Source organism: Sander vitreus, chromosome 16, assembly GCF_031162955.1.
Source record: "Sander vitreus isolate 19-12246 chromosome 16, sanVit1, whole genome shotgun sequence".
In the NCBI taxonomy this organism is placed as follows: Eukaryota; Metazoa; Chordata; class Actinopteri; order Perciformes; family Percidae; genus Sander; species Sander vitreus.
This window is the reverse complement of record NC_135870.1, coordinates 22,658,580-22,676,584: the sequence shown is the minus strand read 5'-3', so window position 1 is coordinate 22,676,584 and position 18,005 is coordinate 22,658,580. Positions and strand designations below refer to the sequence as shown.

General features: G+C 41.2%; 1 protein-coding gene across 1 annotated transcript; it reads left to right on the top strand.

Moving 5' to 3' along the window:
- The first annotated feature begins 1,178 nt into the window (after positions 1-1,178).
- bnip3lb (BCL2 interacting protein 3 like b) lies at positions 1,179-16,415 on the top strand. The gene is made up of 6 exons (XM_078272115.1): positions 1,179-1,521; positions 4,887-5,124; positions 9,440-9,518; positions 10,118-10,221; positions 11,165-11,314; positions 13,310-16,415. Exons 1-6 carry the CDS (start codon positions 1,464-1,466, stop codon positions 13,356-13,358), a joined length of 678 nt encoding a protein of 225 aa, XP_078128241.1. The 5' UTR covers positions 1,179-1,463; the 3' UTR covers positions 13,359-16,415.
- Positions 16,416-18,005: the final 1,590 nt, after the last annotated feature.

Sequence of the window (18,005 nt, the reverse complement as noted above, 5' to 3'; positions counted from 1 at the left end):
GCTCACTGTTGCCGACACTCAGGCTCTGGGTGGTCAAATAGGTCCAGACTCCAGAAAAGATTTTCTTTTGGATTGGCGCTGTCTTGACATCTTTGTGCATTGGTTCCTCTTCCTCCTTTTTGTTTGTGTTCGACAATAGTCAGGTATAAGAGATAGCATATTCAAAGATAAATATTATGATGGTCATATTTATATTAAAAACCGTTAAAACGTCACCAGATTTGTTCCGTCCTATTTTGTGAAATGAAACTGGACCTTGCACATCTTTTTGAGTGATCTTAAGTCTCGTCTTCCCATGGTGTTCCACCGCTCTGAAGCACTACTTCACAACAGGGAAAACCTTTTTGATTTGACACTGGACTTATTGCTGCACCAACTAAAGTACTTGGATGTGTGTGTACGTTTAAAGGAAAACATTATTTGAGGCATTAAGTCACTAAACGTGTTTAAACTACTGCAGACGTTATTACTGCTGCTACTGTATGTGATGGTTCAATAAGCTGCACAAGGATTTGCAGTAGTTGATGTCTCCACACGTATTTAAAATGTGGACAGTTCCGACTATATCGATGCCTCTAGTAATGTATAACTACTAATTTTAATCTATGACAGTGAAGATAATAAAGCAACTACTTTTTTGCACCCTTGTGATTGCTTGATCGTTGATGAGATCTCATCAGTACTGGGCTCTAGTTTTATGCAATGTGATATCCATGTTAATGCCTCGGGTAACTGTGACACTCTGATCCTCAAGGTTGTACATCAGTTGCTAAATTATAAACAAACACGGGACCAGCTGATTTCACTGATTAGAACACCTTCAGCTGGAGAAGAGGCTCGGAAGTGCAGTGATTCTCCATTCGCGGTCCTGCTGGTTTTTAATCATTCAAAATTGCGAGCGCCTGGCATTCCAGGTGTAGCCCAGCTGTAAATCTGTCCCTGATCTGACTGCGATTGGCTGATAGACTTGGGCATACATCTGCCTCGTGTCTCCGACTGGTGCTGTATACGTGAGTGCACGCACGCTTCCTCCTACATGGGCAAATTGAGCTAACAATCACCACATGCCGCATTGATTAATTTCTACTTTCGATCAATAATTTATGCTAATAGTTCATGCATGCCGTAGCCTGTGCGGGTGTGTTTGTTTTTTCACACTGCTCGTTATGTAATTCCACTCCCTCTCCCTCTTCTGTTATCAACGGGACAGTTTGACGTCATCACCCAGCTCCGGGAAGGTCTGAGCAGCTCGCGGCTGCAGAGCTTCCATCCAGACCAGCCGACGGGCGAAAAACAAACTGCAGCGGTGCTTTAGCTTAGCAAGCCGCTCTGAAAAACGGGAGTAGGCCAAGAGGGTCAGCTGTACTATTGCACGTCTGAATGTGTGCAGATAAGGTAGTGCGCGTTTCTGCACTGACTTGAACCTTTTATGCAACCCGCCCTGCTCACCAGGCACCACCACCATGTCCGACGCTGCTAACACTACGTCTACAAACAACAACGGAGACTCCGGGCTAAACGGTAAGCTAAATGTTACCAAATTTCTGAACAGTAACAGCATGTCAGTGTGTTTTCTCTCCGAGAAACTTGTCGGGGTGCACGGCTGTAGGTTTATAATAAATGTATTGGGGGCTCTTAATCGTTAAAGAGAGTTTGTTCTACCCGTTCATCTTTTTTTCGGTGGAGACATGAGAACGATATGTTCTGTTTATTGACAGTGGTAGCGCCAATTGCGTTTTCGACGGGCTTGACTGACAAGCAAGTAAGCCAATCAGCGATTCATGCTAAGGGCTGGAGATGGGTTTTAGCTTTGTCAACAAGGCGATATGGAAGAAGTCATAACTGGCAAAAAAAAAATGGGGGCAGAACGTTAGTTGCTGTACTTTAGTCAATTATATCTTTAGAAATAACAAACACCTATAATATAACATTTCTTACGTGTATACCCTCCCTCATTCTCTTTATGTATTATATTCACAGATACGTATACGTTGGCATGATTACTTTTTACTGTCAAGTCAACTTTATTTGTCAATTCTGCAATATGTGCCAGACATACAGAGCAAGAGAGAAGATAAGAAATATATACAAATAAAGATTAAAAAAGTTAAGTAATATACAAATACGATAAAGAAATATATATATATATATATATATATATATATATATATATATATATATATATATATATACATACAATTAAAAAAAAGAAGTGATATTTACAATATAGATTCTAAATGGTACAAATGTAAGGCAAAATCAATCAGTACAGAAAACTAACTTACTGAATCCCTTTTTAAGAATCCCTTTCAAAGTAATTAGGGATTTTAAACTAAATGAACTAGGCCCACATTAGTGCGTTCACTTCATCTTCACGCGTGTGGAAATGTATCACCCGAACATTCATTTGTTGAAATCGGATACGTGCAAGACCTCCACTTGTATAAGCCATAGAGACATAAACAAAGGCATGTTTATTACCCTGCTGCACTGACTGGAGAGCGTCTGTGGTTTAAAGTTTTACCACACTATGGGGGGGACGTGACTTGATATGCTATTTCTGGCCACAGTGAGGGGACAGACGTTTTGGACATGAGGAACGAGGGGAAAGTGTTGCAGCACACTTCAGTGTAGGAGGGAGGCGGGTCATGAATCATACTTTCCAACCACTTTTCTTATTTTAAGAGACACACAGATTCTTTTTTTATATTGGATTGGGTAGCCAGTGATGGATAGTTATTATTGCCAGCATTTTGCTGGTGGATAATAATGTTCTACTCTGGTTTACAACCATAATTGTACATTCAACAGTACTTACGCTATATCTCTATCTGTATAAGCTCAAAAGCAACTGTCTTGTAATTATGTCTGATATCAGAACAGTCCACCTTTTTGTATCTGCCTGTTATACCTCAATAACAATAAAAAATATAGGAGAATACCAAAAAAATAAATAAATGCCCATAAACATTTCAGAAGGGTCAGATATGTTTTATTTTATCTGGGGTCCCATAATCCCTGCTACCACAACATTAACCCAGCACTGTTTTTGATTAAACATACTTTTTCATACTTGGCTGATAAACTTAGTGGTCACCATAGTTACATATGAGTGAGCCAGAATAACTTAATTTATGAAGGATAAAATTCACAGAAGATTTTTGATTGGCGGCGTTTATATTTGACTTGCAGTACATGCTGAGACACAACTTCAAGGACAATAAGACCTCACACTGATCAGAAGGAGAGGCCAGCAGTGTGCTCTGTTATCTGAGACTATGTTATTTTTGGTGTTTCCTGGAGCTCTCCCACCAGAGTCATTTTTATCTTAATACCTGGGATCTTCAGTCAAGAGGCCCTCCTCCCTCCTGCCTGCGCCTCAGAATCGGTAGATCAAACAGGTCACATCATGTCTGCTTCCTCTAAACCCACCGCAACAGCTGATAAGTGCTCTTTGGCCAGAATGTTCGGAAGCTTCAGCGTTGCCATGGCCGTGTGGTTTTGGTCTACCAAGCGGAGACAATGGGCTGTCACCAGCAGCTTGGCTCGCAGTCCGTTGTGTAATCCGCAGGATGAGTGTAAATGCTGAGTCGAAGCCTGATTTAGGGGGAGGGGTGCGTGCATGCATGGCTAGTGGGTATAACTGTCCTGATGCCTGAACTCTCCAATTCAGTCCTCTGAAAGCTCATGTGACCATGGCAGGGGCGTCGGACTGGGGGGGGAAAGGGGACTGAGTACCCAGGGCCCTCATGTGAGGAGGGCTCAAAAAGATGCTAGAATGAATAGCTGTGGATGCGGGGAGGCACCCATAGGAAATGCCTTTATACAGGGCCCAGAATTTTGTGCTACGCCCCTGGACCATGGTGTTTACTTACTGTAGTGGCAGAAGGAGAAAGTGTTTTCAAAGCCGCATGTTGAGGGATATTCCCGCTCGATGGAGAGAAAAAAAAAAAAAAAAAGCCATTTGGAAGCCCCTTGCTTACCCAAAGTGAAATTATTTGTCAAAAGCTTCTGATGTGCATATACAATCAAAAGTGCACGAAGCAAAAAGCGAAGATCAGTGGCTGTACCAAAACAAGAAAAGCTAGGCAGTGCGTTGTGTCGTGCTGTAGAGGCACAGGCAGGCTATTATTCTAGGAATGTTACCGAAAGGGGTGGTAATATTCACCGACATGAAAAAGGACACAGTTAAATGACGCTTCCCATCTGCATACTTATAATCTTATTGGCCAATGTAAGCAAATAGACTGCTCCTCGGGGCATATCAGATCTTGCTGAGCAGGATATTGTCTTATTCGTTTATTGACATGACTTTACACTGGCTCTATTTTATCAGCCGATCCCGACACTCTTATCCGGTCGTGCAATTCAAACTTGTATATTATCTGTTGCAACGCACTCATGCAGTCCAGATCGTTTACATAAACTCAGTTAAAGCACTACTTTGTAGAAAAGCTGACTGCCATGCCAAATATTGAAGAGTTTGTGTCAGTATCTTTTTTCTTACGTTTTTAATATCCTCTAATAATGGTTGTCTACCACAATAAGAATATAAGATCCTTGATTCTTATCCAAATTGCCTGGTATTATTTACAGCTCATTATTGGGGGGGTAAAAACAGGAATGTAAACTTTTTTGCAACCTTGCGTAATAAACTACGGTGGTCAGCAAACAAAATTGCAACAGGAAATTAAATGTTTGAGTGCACTGGTGGGGGCATAAAAACGGAAAAATGCAACCTTAAACCAACCTTTTTTTTTAATAAATAAATAATAATAATAATAAAAAAAATCTGTTTTGGTTGAAAATCATTAAAAACCAAAACACTGAGTACTCGCGGCACTGACAGAAGTGAGTGAATGAAAGTTGTCTGTTTGTTCTCCCAGGGTCCTGGGTGGAGCTGGAGATGAACAGAGGCAGAGGCACAGCCACAGCGGCCCAGTCACCCTCCACAGATGGCCCAGCCCCGGGCCTGCTGCCCCTCCCTCAGGTGGAGGAAGAGGAGGCCATAGTGGGGGGGCTGGAGCACGTCCCATCCTCGTCCTCCATCCACAACGGAGACATGGAGAAGATCCTGCTGGACGCCCAGCACGAGTCGAGCCGCAGCAACTCCTCCTGTGACAGGTAGTGCTAAAGAGGAACTCCACCGATTTTTACACATCAAAGTTTTAAGTGAAAAATGCACTGGGGTGGGTGTGGAGTTAGGAAGAAGTGGCTCAAAGCTACATTAACCGCTACTGGCACACAACACACCCTGAATCTCCGACCGACCTGTCCACCAACTTTTTAACAAGGTAGAAGAATGTGTGTGTGTGTGGAGTGAAAAAAAAATAATATATATATATATATATATACATACATACATACATACAGTATATCTGGGTCTGCTTCACAGTAAGACATGTTTTTTTTTTTGTTTTTTTTTAAATGCAATAAGCTAATCTTTCTATAACTCTTACAAACTTACAAAATAAAGGTTTATCTTAACATTAAATGCAGAAGCCACAGGAATTTCCACCGTGATTGAAAAATTCAAAGAAAATCACGAGTTCTTGGGTTCATACAAGTCTGTGTTTATAGTTGTGGAAGATTTAGGGCACGTGGGGGGAGTTTGGATCCTGTCTAATGTTCCTCTTCACTTTCACTCAGTTTAGAGGAGCCTGCTTCAGAAGTTACGTGTGATTTAAACAAAATCTCCTCCATGCTGTATGCTGAGATGGTTATAACGCTTGATTTGATGTAAAGCTTGACGATGTTAAGAAACCTGTTGTTAGCATCTTATTGTCACCATAAATTGACAAAGCCAGCGTGAAGCTGTGGGGTTATAAAATTGGTAGTCTCGCATAGCCAGACCCTCCTCCACAGCGCTGCGGAGGAGGGTCTGGCTAGTCCACACAACATTCCGGGAGAGGAGAAAAAAACGGGCTCTGGTTTATTGGTATGACTTTAAACCAATCGCAATCGTCTTGGGCCGGACGCAGGTCTGATGTCTCTACAAAATGGCCTCGGGACGGAACTTGTTTTGGTGGAACTTGTATACGTAGGGAGGCAAGCTCTGGAATTAATAATGGCTGTCGAGTGTGTGATGAGAATTTTACTACTAAAAAAAAAAAAAAAAAAAGATAAATATAATTTTAATAGCTCAGTGGATGTTTCCCAAATCAACAGGCGTTTCGAATGCCAACACAAAGCAAGCGGAGGGTGAGGGACATCTGGCGGAACCTCCGGTGGCGCTGGAACAATCCCGTAAATGAAACGTCGTCGATATAGAGTAGACTATGAAATTGGAAACTCAAAATGAAACCCAAACCTGCCCCTCTGTTCCCATTGCTGGTGTGCTTGTGAAATTGAACTCAATGGATTAGCATGTAGTCTTTAGGATACCAATGTTTTATCAGCAATATAATGAGTGTTTACTGGTAACGCTCTGTGTAGGCTGTAGCTGAAATACATTTGGTCATAAAGGGAACTTGCAGTTCTACAGTTTTCACAGTTGAAAATCATATTTGAAAATACCATTTGCACTGTGTGTAATCAGCAGCTCATTTACATTCCATTCCAAATGTTTTCTTCACTTCCCTGTAATTTTGAACTAGAGTCAACTGTCTTTCTGCAGCAGGAAACGCAACTGTGTGTGTGTGTGTGTGTGACATAAAATCTAAAGGAAGTCATCTTCGTCCAGTCTTGCTCATTTAAAACAATCTGGGTGTTTTATTAAGTAAAATCTGAATAAAACCAGTAATTGTAGTATAGTTCAAATGTTCCGAAAACAGCAGTCTTGAGTAGCGTGACTGAAATATAACTTTTCTGCCAAATACTTTTAGCCTAGATGCCCAAAAGGCTGTTGCATCTGCGAACCACCCAGTAAAAGCTCACTGTAAGTAAAAAGTAAAAAACCCTCAACCCTTGATATTCCTGTAGGGAAACTGAAATTAGCCCATACGTCAGGAGTGGCTTCTCTTTCATAATTGTGCTCTCAACATGCTGAGTCAGCTTTGACTCTGACTGGACAGCTGCTTAGGAGTTGAGTTGCTTTCTGGAAATAAAATGACGCCCTTTTCACAGTGTGCCGTTAGAAAAATCATGACTTGCCTTGCCTTCAATTCCCAGCCACATCATTGTGATTGTGTGCAATCCTGGAAGGCTGCTGTGATAAAGCACAGCTTATCAGAGAGCCGGGCAGTCAGCTGTCAGTGAGTCACCTGAGGATGTCTGGGAAGAACACTGTATCAACAAGCTGCTCCGAAATAAGTTGAAACGCAAACGTCAACATGACGCCGTCCTAACACTTTTAGAACAACGTAGGTGTCATATTACACAGATTGAATTAAGAAAATGTTTTCCTCTCCTGCCAAGACACACACACTCCAGTAAACATGTCATCAGAGAGGTCAGAGTACAGAAGCAGCTGGGTGAAGGACTGATGAAACATTCTACACTGCTCTAACGTCAAGCTTTCTTGCTCTGAATCTGAAGACTCACTGGAGTGAAGTATAATATATAATAATAATAATAATAATATACTGGTTAGTATAAGTATAAAAAAGCAGGCCTGGTGCTCATGACATGTTACATTTTATTTCCATTGATTTTTTACCAATTTCTCCTATATACAACAAAATTAAATGTAGCGACACAAAATCCACAATACGAATTGAGAAGTAAAGTTGACTTATTAAATTACGGGAGTCACAGAGTCACTGGAATAAACTACATGGACGAATATCCATAAAACGGCAACATTAAACTTCCTTATATCTTTAAAATAAGCTCTTAAATAATAATATCTCAACAACAAGGCATTGCTTCTGCCAAACCGGAACAGGATGGTATCGGCCCTACTTCCTGGTAGAAGACATTTGACTCAGGATGAAATGTGTTGCCATTAATACATGACAAGGAGGGCTAATACGAGAGCTGTGAGTTAGCAATAATAATTCTTTTCATTTACTGGCTTTTCTTCCTAATTGCATAGTCTGTTAAATGTCAGGAAATAAAAAGAAGTGCAAGTTTCCAGAGCCACATATGCCACCATTGTTTTCTGAACAACCACTAACACTCTAAACATTTTGTAATGGTGCAAAATGGAGAAAATGTGCCATTTAAAACCACTCTTATTGGATCATTATTGATAAATTACTTAAAGGGACTGTTCACCCCAAACTCAGATTTTTTTCTCCTCCTACCTGTAGTGCTATTTATCAGTGTAGATAGTCTTGGTGTCTCTCCAATCCACTCCACTTGTGGAGCTCAAAGTGCAATGTAGGAACTATTTTCTTTCTACTGAACTACACCCACCAACCGTATCCCCACACAGAAGGAAGCGTGCTCATGGCTCTGAGCTGTAACTATAGCTAACCGATACCGCTAGCTCACCTGAGCTAGCAAACGTTACAGCTCAGCCAAGGAGGACGCCATTAATGTTCACATCTTGCGCTGTGGCGAGCCTGTTGTAGTTCCATTATACTGGCCGACATCTCCAACGCTGGGCAACTCACACCAAAACAATCTAGACTGATAAATAGCAGTACAGGTCGGAGGGAAGAGTATTTTTGATTATGGGTCTTTTTTAATCAATTATTTGATCATCAGAATAGTTGATTTTATGTTAATTAATTAAGTGATTGGCCCTAGCTATTACACCAAAGCCAGTAGTAAATAATTTGGCCAGAAGTATTAATAAGTACAAATATTGGGGATTAAAAATAGTTTCATTTCATGTTCTATGTTCTTGGCTGTCTTCTTGGTTTCTAACATCTTGAGACTATGTAGGAAAATGGGTGTTCTTCCTTTGACCTGTTATCGCTTGGACTTAATGCGTTTTGGTTAGTCAGTTGACCTATGGTTATTCAAAGCACTTGCTGAGGTCACTTGTTGTTTAATATCTTTTGTGCCCTGCCTATGTGTTACGAAACAATCGGATCACGATTGTTTTTGTGGTTCGTATCCTATCCTCTCCTGGCTTGACTGAAAGCAGCGGCCTAATTTCAATACCTAAGGAGTAAATCTCATCAGCGTCAGTGAGCCAATAAGCATGCAGCATGCTTCTACCAAGATCTAATAAAGCTGGTGATTGGCTGTTTAACGTTACACATCGTAGAGACCACGCAGGAAAAACTCTACGTTACACTAAGACGGTGCTCACGTAGTAGGAGCTGAAAAATAAATCAAACGATTTGTGCTGTAATGTTGTAATTTCTTTTTGTTTTATAAAATTGGTATAGAGGAATATATAGATCGTTTAGGAACCGGTATCAAAGTCACGGTATTGGTATCGGTACCGTTACCCAGCCCTAGTTACCCGCCAGTCAATCGGAAACAAATATTTTCCATTCCCATGGTATAAAGCCTAACTCAACTGAGAATCTTCCAGGATGAGGTGAAGTCCATAAGAAGCCATGGCTTTGCTCTGATTTGTGGTTTCTGACTCTGCCCACAGCCCCCCGCGGCCCCACAGTCCCCAGGCTGACGGACAGATCATCTTTGACGTGGATGTGAGCGGCAGGAGAGACAGTCTAGTAAGAGCTTGTGTGCCCCTCAGGTTCTCCATCAGTCTGTTGTCATGGCAACCTCAACCACTGGCCCTGAAGTGGTGTGTGTGAACATGATAATGACAACTGCTGTCTGCCTTTAGTTTCCATGGAGATGGCTGCCGCGCCCAGTGTGGATTTCTGTTTCTTTGGCACAGCAATTGTTGTCACTGTCACTACGCGATGTGAGTTAGCAGGTTCTTGTAGGCTACTTCAGCCTCTAATCTAGAACTGACATCAGGGATCATGCCGTGAAAATGTGATGCCTTATGCTAAATAATAAATTACTGCTATATAATGTACCTATCTCATTATTCTGTGGCTAACAGCAAAACAGATCTGAGTGAAATCTGTCATTGTCGCAAAGTGACGCATGCGCAACTCGCATCTGCACTCAACTCACATCGGGTAGTGACAGTCACTCTTCTTCTTCACCCTTTCGTTGATCTCCCGTTTGATCTCAGGCTCAAAACTTTTGTGAAAACGTTTTCTGTACTGATTTGAAAATGAATCCCTATGTCCGTGACACACAGTCTTTAATGTGTGTGTGTGTGTGTGTGTGTGTGTGTGTGTGTGTGTGTGTATAGTCAGAAGAGGACGTCTTGGACAAGGAGAGGGATATGGACATCCTGATGAAGGACGCAGACTGGGTTGCTGACTGGTCTAGTAGACCGGAAAACATTCCCCCCAAGTAAGTCTTAACTCGGCAAACATCAGCGCGATGTTTCCATGGCAACTGAACACACACAGCTGCTTGTTTGTCCAGAGAACGGTGGTTAGTTATTATTGTAATAAAGTTGGTTAAAAGCACACGTGTAAAACCAGCTGCCAGAAATTGTGCATGAAACTCTGAGGCTGACAGCTTTTGAAGAGTTAAAGCTTAATTGCTTTAAATCTACAAATCTTTTTGTCCCTCAAAAATCTAAGCTATTCATATTTTGTCTCGTGAAGACCATCTCTGATTTGAAATCTTCGTGATTTTTCCCCCTTTATAAACGTTTCTTTAATGTCTCACAGCCCCGATTTCTGCTGGTGCACAACCATATAACCTGTCGATTCACTGTTTCTGGTCGTCCAGACATCAATTATGCCCTGGGTGTGTCTATTCTTTTAGTTATAATTGTATATGCATCATAAATGTCAACAAAATAATTTTGATTTAGAAGTCCTTTTGCTGCACACACTTGTATACACAGATGTTACCCAATAAAATGATGTCATAGATTTCGGGACGATCCAGCCTAATTCTCCAAACATAAAACCTATAGATTTTTTCATAGCCAGTCAACAAAGGGCTAGCAGCAATAACATGGACTAGGTGGGTGTCTCTGTTTGTCAGTTTGCAACAATATTGCCAACATAATCAGCAGCCCTCTGTGCAGCCAAAGGCTCAAACATAAATATGGGATGAGGAATAAGAACAGGCTCCTCCTCTTCCATCTGCTCAAGCAGCAGCCACCATAACTGACTACTGAAGTCATCTAAAGATATAGCTCCTCTAATGATTCCTAAAGTATGACTTCAAATTAAAGCTCACCCCCCCCCTCTCAAAAATAAAAACAAAAAATAGATGTCTGGGGGACATATCTACCATGACAACTGTGCTGTGTCTAAAATGACTGTGATCTTTGCAGGGAGTTTCATTTCCGTCACCCTCGACGCTCAGTAACACTCAGCATGAGGAAGACCGGGGTCATGAAGAAAGGAGGAATCTTCTCCGCCGACTTCCTCAAAGTCTTCATCCCCTCGCTGCTACTATCACACATCCTCGCTCTGGGGGTGGGGTAAGAAAAAACACCACAAATAACCTTTCCGATCACCGAGTGAACATTAAGCCTGGCAGTAGTCTTCATGAAATCTATAGAAGTCATTTCCACATCGTCATTTTTTATTTATTTTTTTCATCATTTATTTTCAAGCTCTTCACATTTTTATAGTTATAAACCATTTTATTAAACTTGTTTTATTTTTTTAATTGTACATAAACCCCACTAGGGGGAGCTGTACGGCCGCAGACACGAGTCAGCCGTGTCCTCCCTGCCTTCGTATCTGCGTGCCAAACTGGCAGAGCAGCTGCTGGCTGAGAGGCTGCACACCTGCTGTGTCTCTGTGAGCCCCGACACTCCCAGCAGCACTTTCTGCTCACAATAACACGTGTTAAAATAATCCTGGCTCCTCAATCAGATAATGTTACATCAAAGATACCTCCGAGAGCAGGCTTTTCATGTACGTGATGTGGTATACTACGCAATGGGTGTCATTAACATCATCATCATCACAGCGTCTCTGTTGGCCATTCTGGAGTTTATACAGTTGCATAAGTAGTCACTGCAGAGTTCTCACTGAACTCTGTTTGTGAAGAAGTTTATGAGAAAAAGTGCTAATAGTTTTATTATTGGCATTTCTGTTCATTTTAATCCTTCACAGTCCTCCATACATAAGCTTTAAAGTTACTGGTTAGTCTATGATGCTGGGTTTTGGTTATAATATTCCTACATTTTCTAGAAATGTGTTTAAAATGTGCAGAACTTGGCTATTGTGACGTGTCTATAGCAGGAAAAGTAAAAGTTGAACTAATAACATTAGCCCCTTTCCGTCCGGAGGGATTTTTGCAGTTCCTAGAACCCTTTTTTCCTCGTGTTCCGACTGGACCAATTTGGGGATTATTAAGTTTCTCTGACTGCAGTTCCTGTAATTCTTTCAGCTCTTACTTCAGGGCAGGGTCTTTTCCATTTTCCACATAGGAACCCTTAGTGACCTAGCAACGTCTGAAACACAAACAGTACATATTCTTCACTGTCTGTTGCAATTCGCCTACGTATGCTAACCAGCTAATTGTTAATGCTAGTTGAATTTACCCGTCGTTTCGTTTGCCTGTTGCGCTGAGCTCTTATATATTCTTCCATCATATTAATTAGGATCATATTAAGCTGGATCCTTCATCTTCTGTGTTTCTCTGTTAAGTACTCCAGCCTAGTCTTTAATATTTGTATGTGGCGCTAAAGTCAAGTGACGACGCTAAAGACCGTTGCCGTGCTTGCGTCACTCCCTTACCCCTCCTACTAATTCCTATGGCCACTTGGCCAGTGTGAATGCAATGTCATCGCAATATGAACTTGCGCAGACATATCGGGGAAAGGCTGCAACATATTGCAAAATACACTTTTTTGTGTTAGTTCAAAGAAAATATCAGCAGAAAACAGCACTTTAAAATGTCATTCTTTAATATCTGTTATCACAAATCGCATATTTTCCTCATATCATGCAGCCCTAATTTCTCTTTCCTATTTATTTATACAAACCTATTTATGAATCAGTATCTGCTTACAAGAATGTAAAGTTGTGTGTGTATTATATTAACTCATGCAGCAAGCAGCGTCGCACAACTACTGACTGACTCGCACTGTTAGCGGAAGGTGTGTGTGTGTGTGTGTGTGTGTGTGTGTGTGTGTGTGAATAGTTGGTTACTGTCTCTGCTGCTGCATGGGTGACCTTTTGTGTGTAACCATTGAAAGGTGAAGACCGAATAATGAATGTAACGTAGTCAGTGGAAAAGTGATTCCTGACTTAGGTTCAGGGTATAGACATGAGGTTACGCTTTTCTGGAGACGTTCTTAGCCGTCGACGAGGAAATGCCTCGCATGTCATGTCTAGTAAATACACCGCTGCAGTTGGATGTTTTTCACAGTGATAGAGTTTTGCCAGTCACAGTCCCATGCTGCAATGAGGACGGTTTGTTGGATGGTGATATGTGTGTCTGTGTACCTTCTTCTCGACAGAGTCTACATCGGTAAGAGGCTGACCACGCCACCCGCCAGCTCCTTCTGAGCCTGAAACGGAAGAAAAGTGCCTGAGAAGTGGCCACGAATTGTTGAAGAAAGTTTTGCTGTCGTGAGAAGAAAAAAACGCCCGTGTCTTCTCCCTCTGTCCCCCCCGCTTCCCCTCCTGAGATATGACATGTTCTCAGGAGAAATGCATCTTTCCTCTCTCTCTCTCCCCCCTCCTTCCCCACCCTTTATTTCTTGATCGACTGTTCCTCTGACTCTCTGTAGATACCCCCCGCGCCTTATATCCTTCACTCATTTATGTAAGCTTTTAAAAAAAATGAATAAGGTCCCATATTTCCTTTTCCCCAGCGATTTGGGTTTAATGTTTATAACGGGTGGGTTTTCAGGGAGGGTTGCAGCATCAAACCAAACTCTTCTACTACACACTACCCCTTGATCATCTGACAACAAGGGAGGACTGTCCTGTTTTAGAAATGACCACAGATTGTGCCACCTACATGAGTAGCCCAACAGTCGGATCTCTAAGAGGATTTGACCAAATTCAGAGTCGGCTTCTCAAACTGGAATTGTAGTCATGCTTTTTTGAAAGTAGCCATTTTGTTAATTTTCTTTAATGTAGTTTTATTTTTTTTATTTTACAACAGTCTTTCATTGAGAAGGTGCAACGATAAAAGGGGTTACCATAGTGGCCATCCTAAACCACAAACGCTTCTGATTTGCACTGGGGAAGTCTCTGGCTTATAAAGAGAGATTTCTGTGATGGAAACTAGATGTGAAAATCTATTCAATTCTGCATCCAAATGCATATTTTGCAAAGTGACAATAAGTGGAAACCAGAGTGTAGGTGTGCACTGTGCAGGCAGGCAGCGCGTCCTTCTCAGCGTGTACACTAACAGTATTTTGTGGTTGGGCCTTGGGTAACGCCACTGTACGGTCCAGAAATGTTCATTGTCCACGTTGTTCTTCCAGTGAGCTTCCTGGTTTGTCTGCAACATATTGTAGAGCTGGTTTGGTCCTGACGGCTCAGGTCCCATTTACTTTTACGCCAGATTGGGTTGGATATGACACGCCACTGTGGTCATATCCAAAAGGCTTCTGACCAAAAAGCTTAAAAAACGTGAGATTTGAAATAAAGAGAACTTGCTTTATTGACATTTGTTTCAAGGATGTTTGAGTAAATTTATTTAAAAGTTAAGGTATACTAAGCAGGATTTGTTGGTTTGTAGAGACGCAGCGTTCAAAGTTGGCCCCTCCTCTAGGGGAGAGAGAGAAAGCAGCGGCGGGCGAGCAAGCTAGAGAGTAAATGGAGAGAGGGAGTGGCACCAGCGAGAACAAAGCCGTGAATCGGACGAATAACTCGTTATTTTGTGATTGTTTCACGGCGATTGCATTCTAAAGCGCAAATAAACACACCTGCACCTCTGCACACCTCAGCGGGAAGGTTTGTGTGAATGCAGAGCTTGTGTCAGTCGAACAGCACAAACGCAGCGAGGTGACCGGGCTGCACACTTTGCATGCTGTTATTAGCTGGGGGTTACACACCCACGTGGGGCCCAAAGACTGTGGTTGACGCCCAGAAACATCCCACACGCAGCAAAATAAGAAGAGAGGGCAGATACAGACACCACCACACACTTCTAGTGGGTCATAAGTAATTATTGAGAGGGATTATTTGTGTATTAGTCCATAAATTGTTTTTTAGGAAAATGCTGCTTATATACCTTTTTTTTTTTTTAAACTATTTCATGAAAGATGAGTTAAATATTAAGCTTGAAAACTTTGACTTTGAAGATATTGGTTGGATCAGGAGAATTGTTTTTAATGCCACTATCTTTGTTAAAAAAAATGTCCAGTGATAGCCAGCCCTGCTCTCTTAACACTCCAACACGTTTGCCAAAATGTCCATAGAAATACTTCATCAAGCTACAGATGAAGGGAACTGATTCCAGGGTTTTGACAGGCAAAAGGTGGTCCTCAGTTTGACATTTGCAGATGTGCAGCGACTTCTAATCGACTGAAGGGAGGTTTGTTTTTACCTAACAAGGCTCTGCTTTAGGTGTAAACACAGGTACTTGGCTAGCATGTTCAGTAAGGTCCACAGCATGATTAAAAAGCTTGATCTCAGACATCAGGGGGGGTGGACTGTGGTCACTTTTGTCCCAAGTGGACCTTCTACAGCCAGTCCTGGGTCAAGTAGTATTTGATTTAGAAGTGAGGGGTTTTTTTTTCTTGTTTTTTTTTTCTTTCTTGTTGCTAACTACTTTGACAGATGTACAGGTTTTTACTTATAGGATGACACATTGAGTTTCAGTTTTAAAGGTGAGCATTATACCACCTGATGTTACTTTTTTGCCTTTTCAAAAAATTATTTTATAACTTCCATTTCAGTGTTAAAATTCCTGGAGAAAGGAAAAAGAAGACAAAAAAAACTTGAAAGAACTAACTTCTATGAGCTCTTTAAAATCAATCATAGCGTCATAACTATGAGGAAGATTTTAGTTTAGCGTTCCGTCGACCCCCACTTGAAGGCATAGATGTGAAAGTATCTGAAATCTACTTGAAGTTAAAGTAGAATTAGCCTCTCTTTGAAATGTATATATTTTTTTTTAAATAAATAAAAGCTGCAAATGCTATTTGACCCAGCAGGTCGACTCAGGACGTGTTACCTTTTTGTTTTCCCTCGTTCGACTCCTTAACTACCAACAATGACTGGGGTTTTGTCTCTATTTCAGCCACAGAGGCGCCTGTGTTTGTACATGCAGTGTTTGACAGCGGTATTTTGGATTGTTCTTTCCTGTTTGGTTTGTTTCAAGTAGTCTGTTTTTAAGTTTTCCCCCCCGTGATGTTGCAGAAAGATTGTGAACGCGCAGAGCGGAAGTCAAGTTTAAAAGTGTGAAAATAGAACCTCTATTGTTGATGGCAGGACCTGATGTGAATATAGGAGAGTGAAGTGTGGAAAGAGACTTCCCTCAGGCTGTGATCTGTGGTCTAACAGTAGTTATTTGTAATAATGCATTTGCTTTGATTTTCTTTTTCCCATTACATTGGAATAATTGATAAAACATTTTGTCATTAAAGATTACCTGAATGAAGCGTTTCACTGTGTGTGTGTGTAATACTTCAGTCATTTAAAGAGGCATTATTATTTGTGAATAGCTTAATATGATTAGTAACACAATGGGGAATTTAACCATTCTAGTAAATCACTGGGTATGTAAAAACTGTAAAATGTTTTGCTAAATGCCGCTTTCAATTTTTTGAAATTGAATTACCTTGAAATCAATTTTACCTTTTTTGTTGATGTATGTATCACGCACACAGAGAATGGACCCACAAATGCACAACTCAGGTACGTAAAATACTATGTTTTATTAGCAAGCTAATAAAGCAAGGCAACAGTGTCCAGTAAACGGCAGGCAAAAGGGAAACCCGGGAAAACAGGAAATGGTCAAAATCCAAGGGAGTACAGGAACTCAGGATAACTGGACACAGGGAAGCAGACAATCTCGCACTGGGGCAAGGGGAAGACCGAACTTAAATACACAAGACAGGGGAGACAATTGAGACACGTGCAGCACATAAGGGCGGGGACAGGTAATCACACAGGTGGGAAAATATACAACAGGAAGTAAAACAAGGGAGAACAGAACCTACAAAATAAAACAAAAAAATAGACACGACACAGGGACGAAACATGACAAAATGTGTAATCCTCAAAGCCTTAAACTGTTTAGTCTATGATTTAATCTATAAAATAAATTATAAATGTTTCATTTGACCAGCAGGCCAAGAAATATCTACAGTACTCAATTTGCTATGATATGAAACTGTTAGAAGAAACCAAATCTCAAACTTATCGTATAAGTATTACAGAAGACCTTAAAGTGGACAGAAAAATGGAAATATTAACATTTTATAATTTACAACTGGCAAACTCCATCTGCTGAGGAAGAGTTTAAGTAAACGGGTACAAATGTAATGCCCAAACAATTTGTATAACCATCATCATTTCCAAGTGCCTTTTCAATATTTCAAGTGTTAATTGTAAAAACATGTCTTGAATGAAGTGTTTTTTTCCTGTCTCCTTGGTTCCACACCCTGTCGCCATCAGCAGCTGCCACACGTCCCAACCGTTCTTCTGGCCGGGATTCAAGTCCACAGCAGCAGAAACACATAGCTGAGACCTGACACATAATCGGGCCTCTCAGGTAATCTCAAGACGTTTTCTGAACTGGCTGGAAATTCCTACGAGCTCTGCTTGACACTTGCGGTATGAAGACACTCAGGACATTTTGCAGCTGGTGTGAGGAGACGCTGAGCTTGCCTTTTAATATTAAAAGTATTTATTAGACAATGGATAGCTTAAATCAATTACATTTAGGTTGCAATCTTTACAAATGATGCATTGTAATGGCTCTTAAAAAGGGCCGCGTTTGTTGGGTGTGAGATTGTCGTCTCTTATGGCTTCTCCGTCGCCCTGCTGTAGCAAACCTTGTTTGTTCAAAGCTTCTCCTGTCAAATACAAAACTTCTAGAAGTGTCAAGTTTTTCTTCGCAGAATCTCCCCCATTAACCCTTTAACCTAGACCTGGATGCTTTAGCTGCTTGAAACCAGAGCAGGGAGACACCACGTCAGCACTGACTACACTAACTACAGTATCTGAAGCTGCTCAATAAGGCCACATGCA

Excerpts from the sequence above, each read along its gene's own strand:
- bnip3lb (XM_078272115.1), top strand. The coding sequence starts at position 1,464 with ATGTCCGACGCTGCTAACACTACGTCTACAAACAACAACGGAGACTCC. Across the intron at positions 10,222-11,164 it reads CCGGAAAACATTCCCCCCAA|GGAGTTTCATTTCCGTCACC; the intron begins GTAAGTCTTAAC and ends TGATCTTTGCAG. Across the intron at positions 11,315-13,309 it reads ATCCTCGCTCTGGGGGTGGG|AGTCTACATCGGTAAGAGGC; the intron begins GTAAGAAAAAAC and ends TCTTCTCGACAG.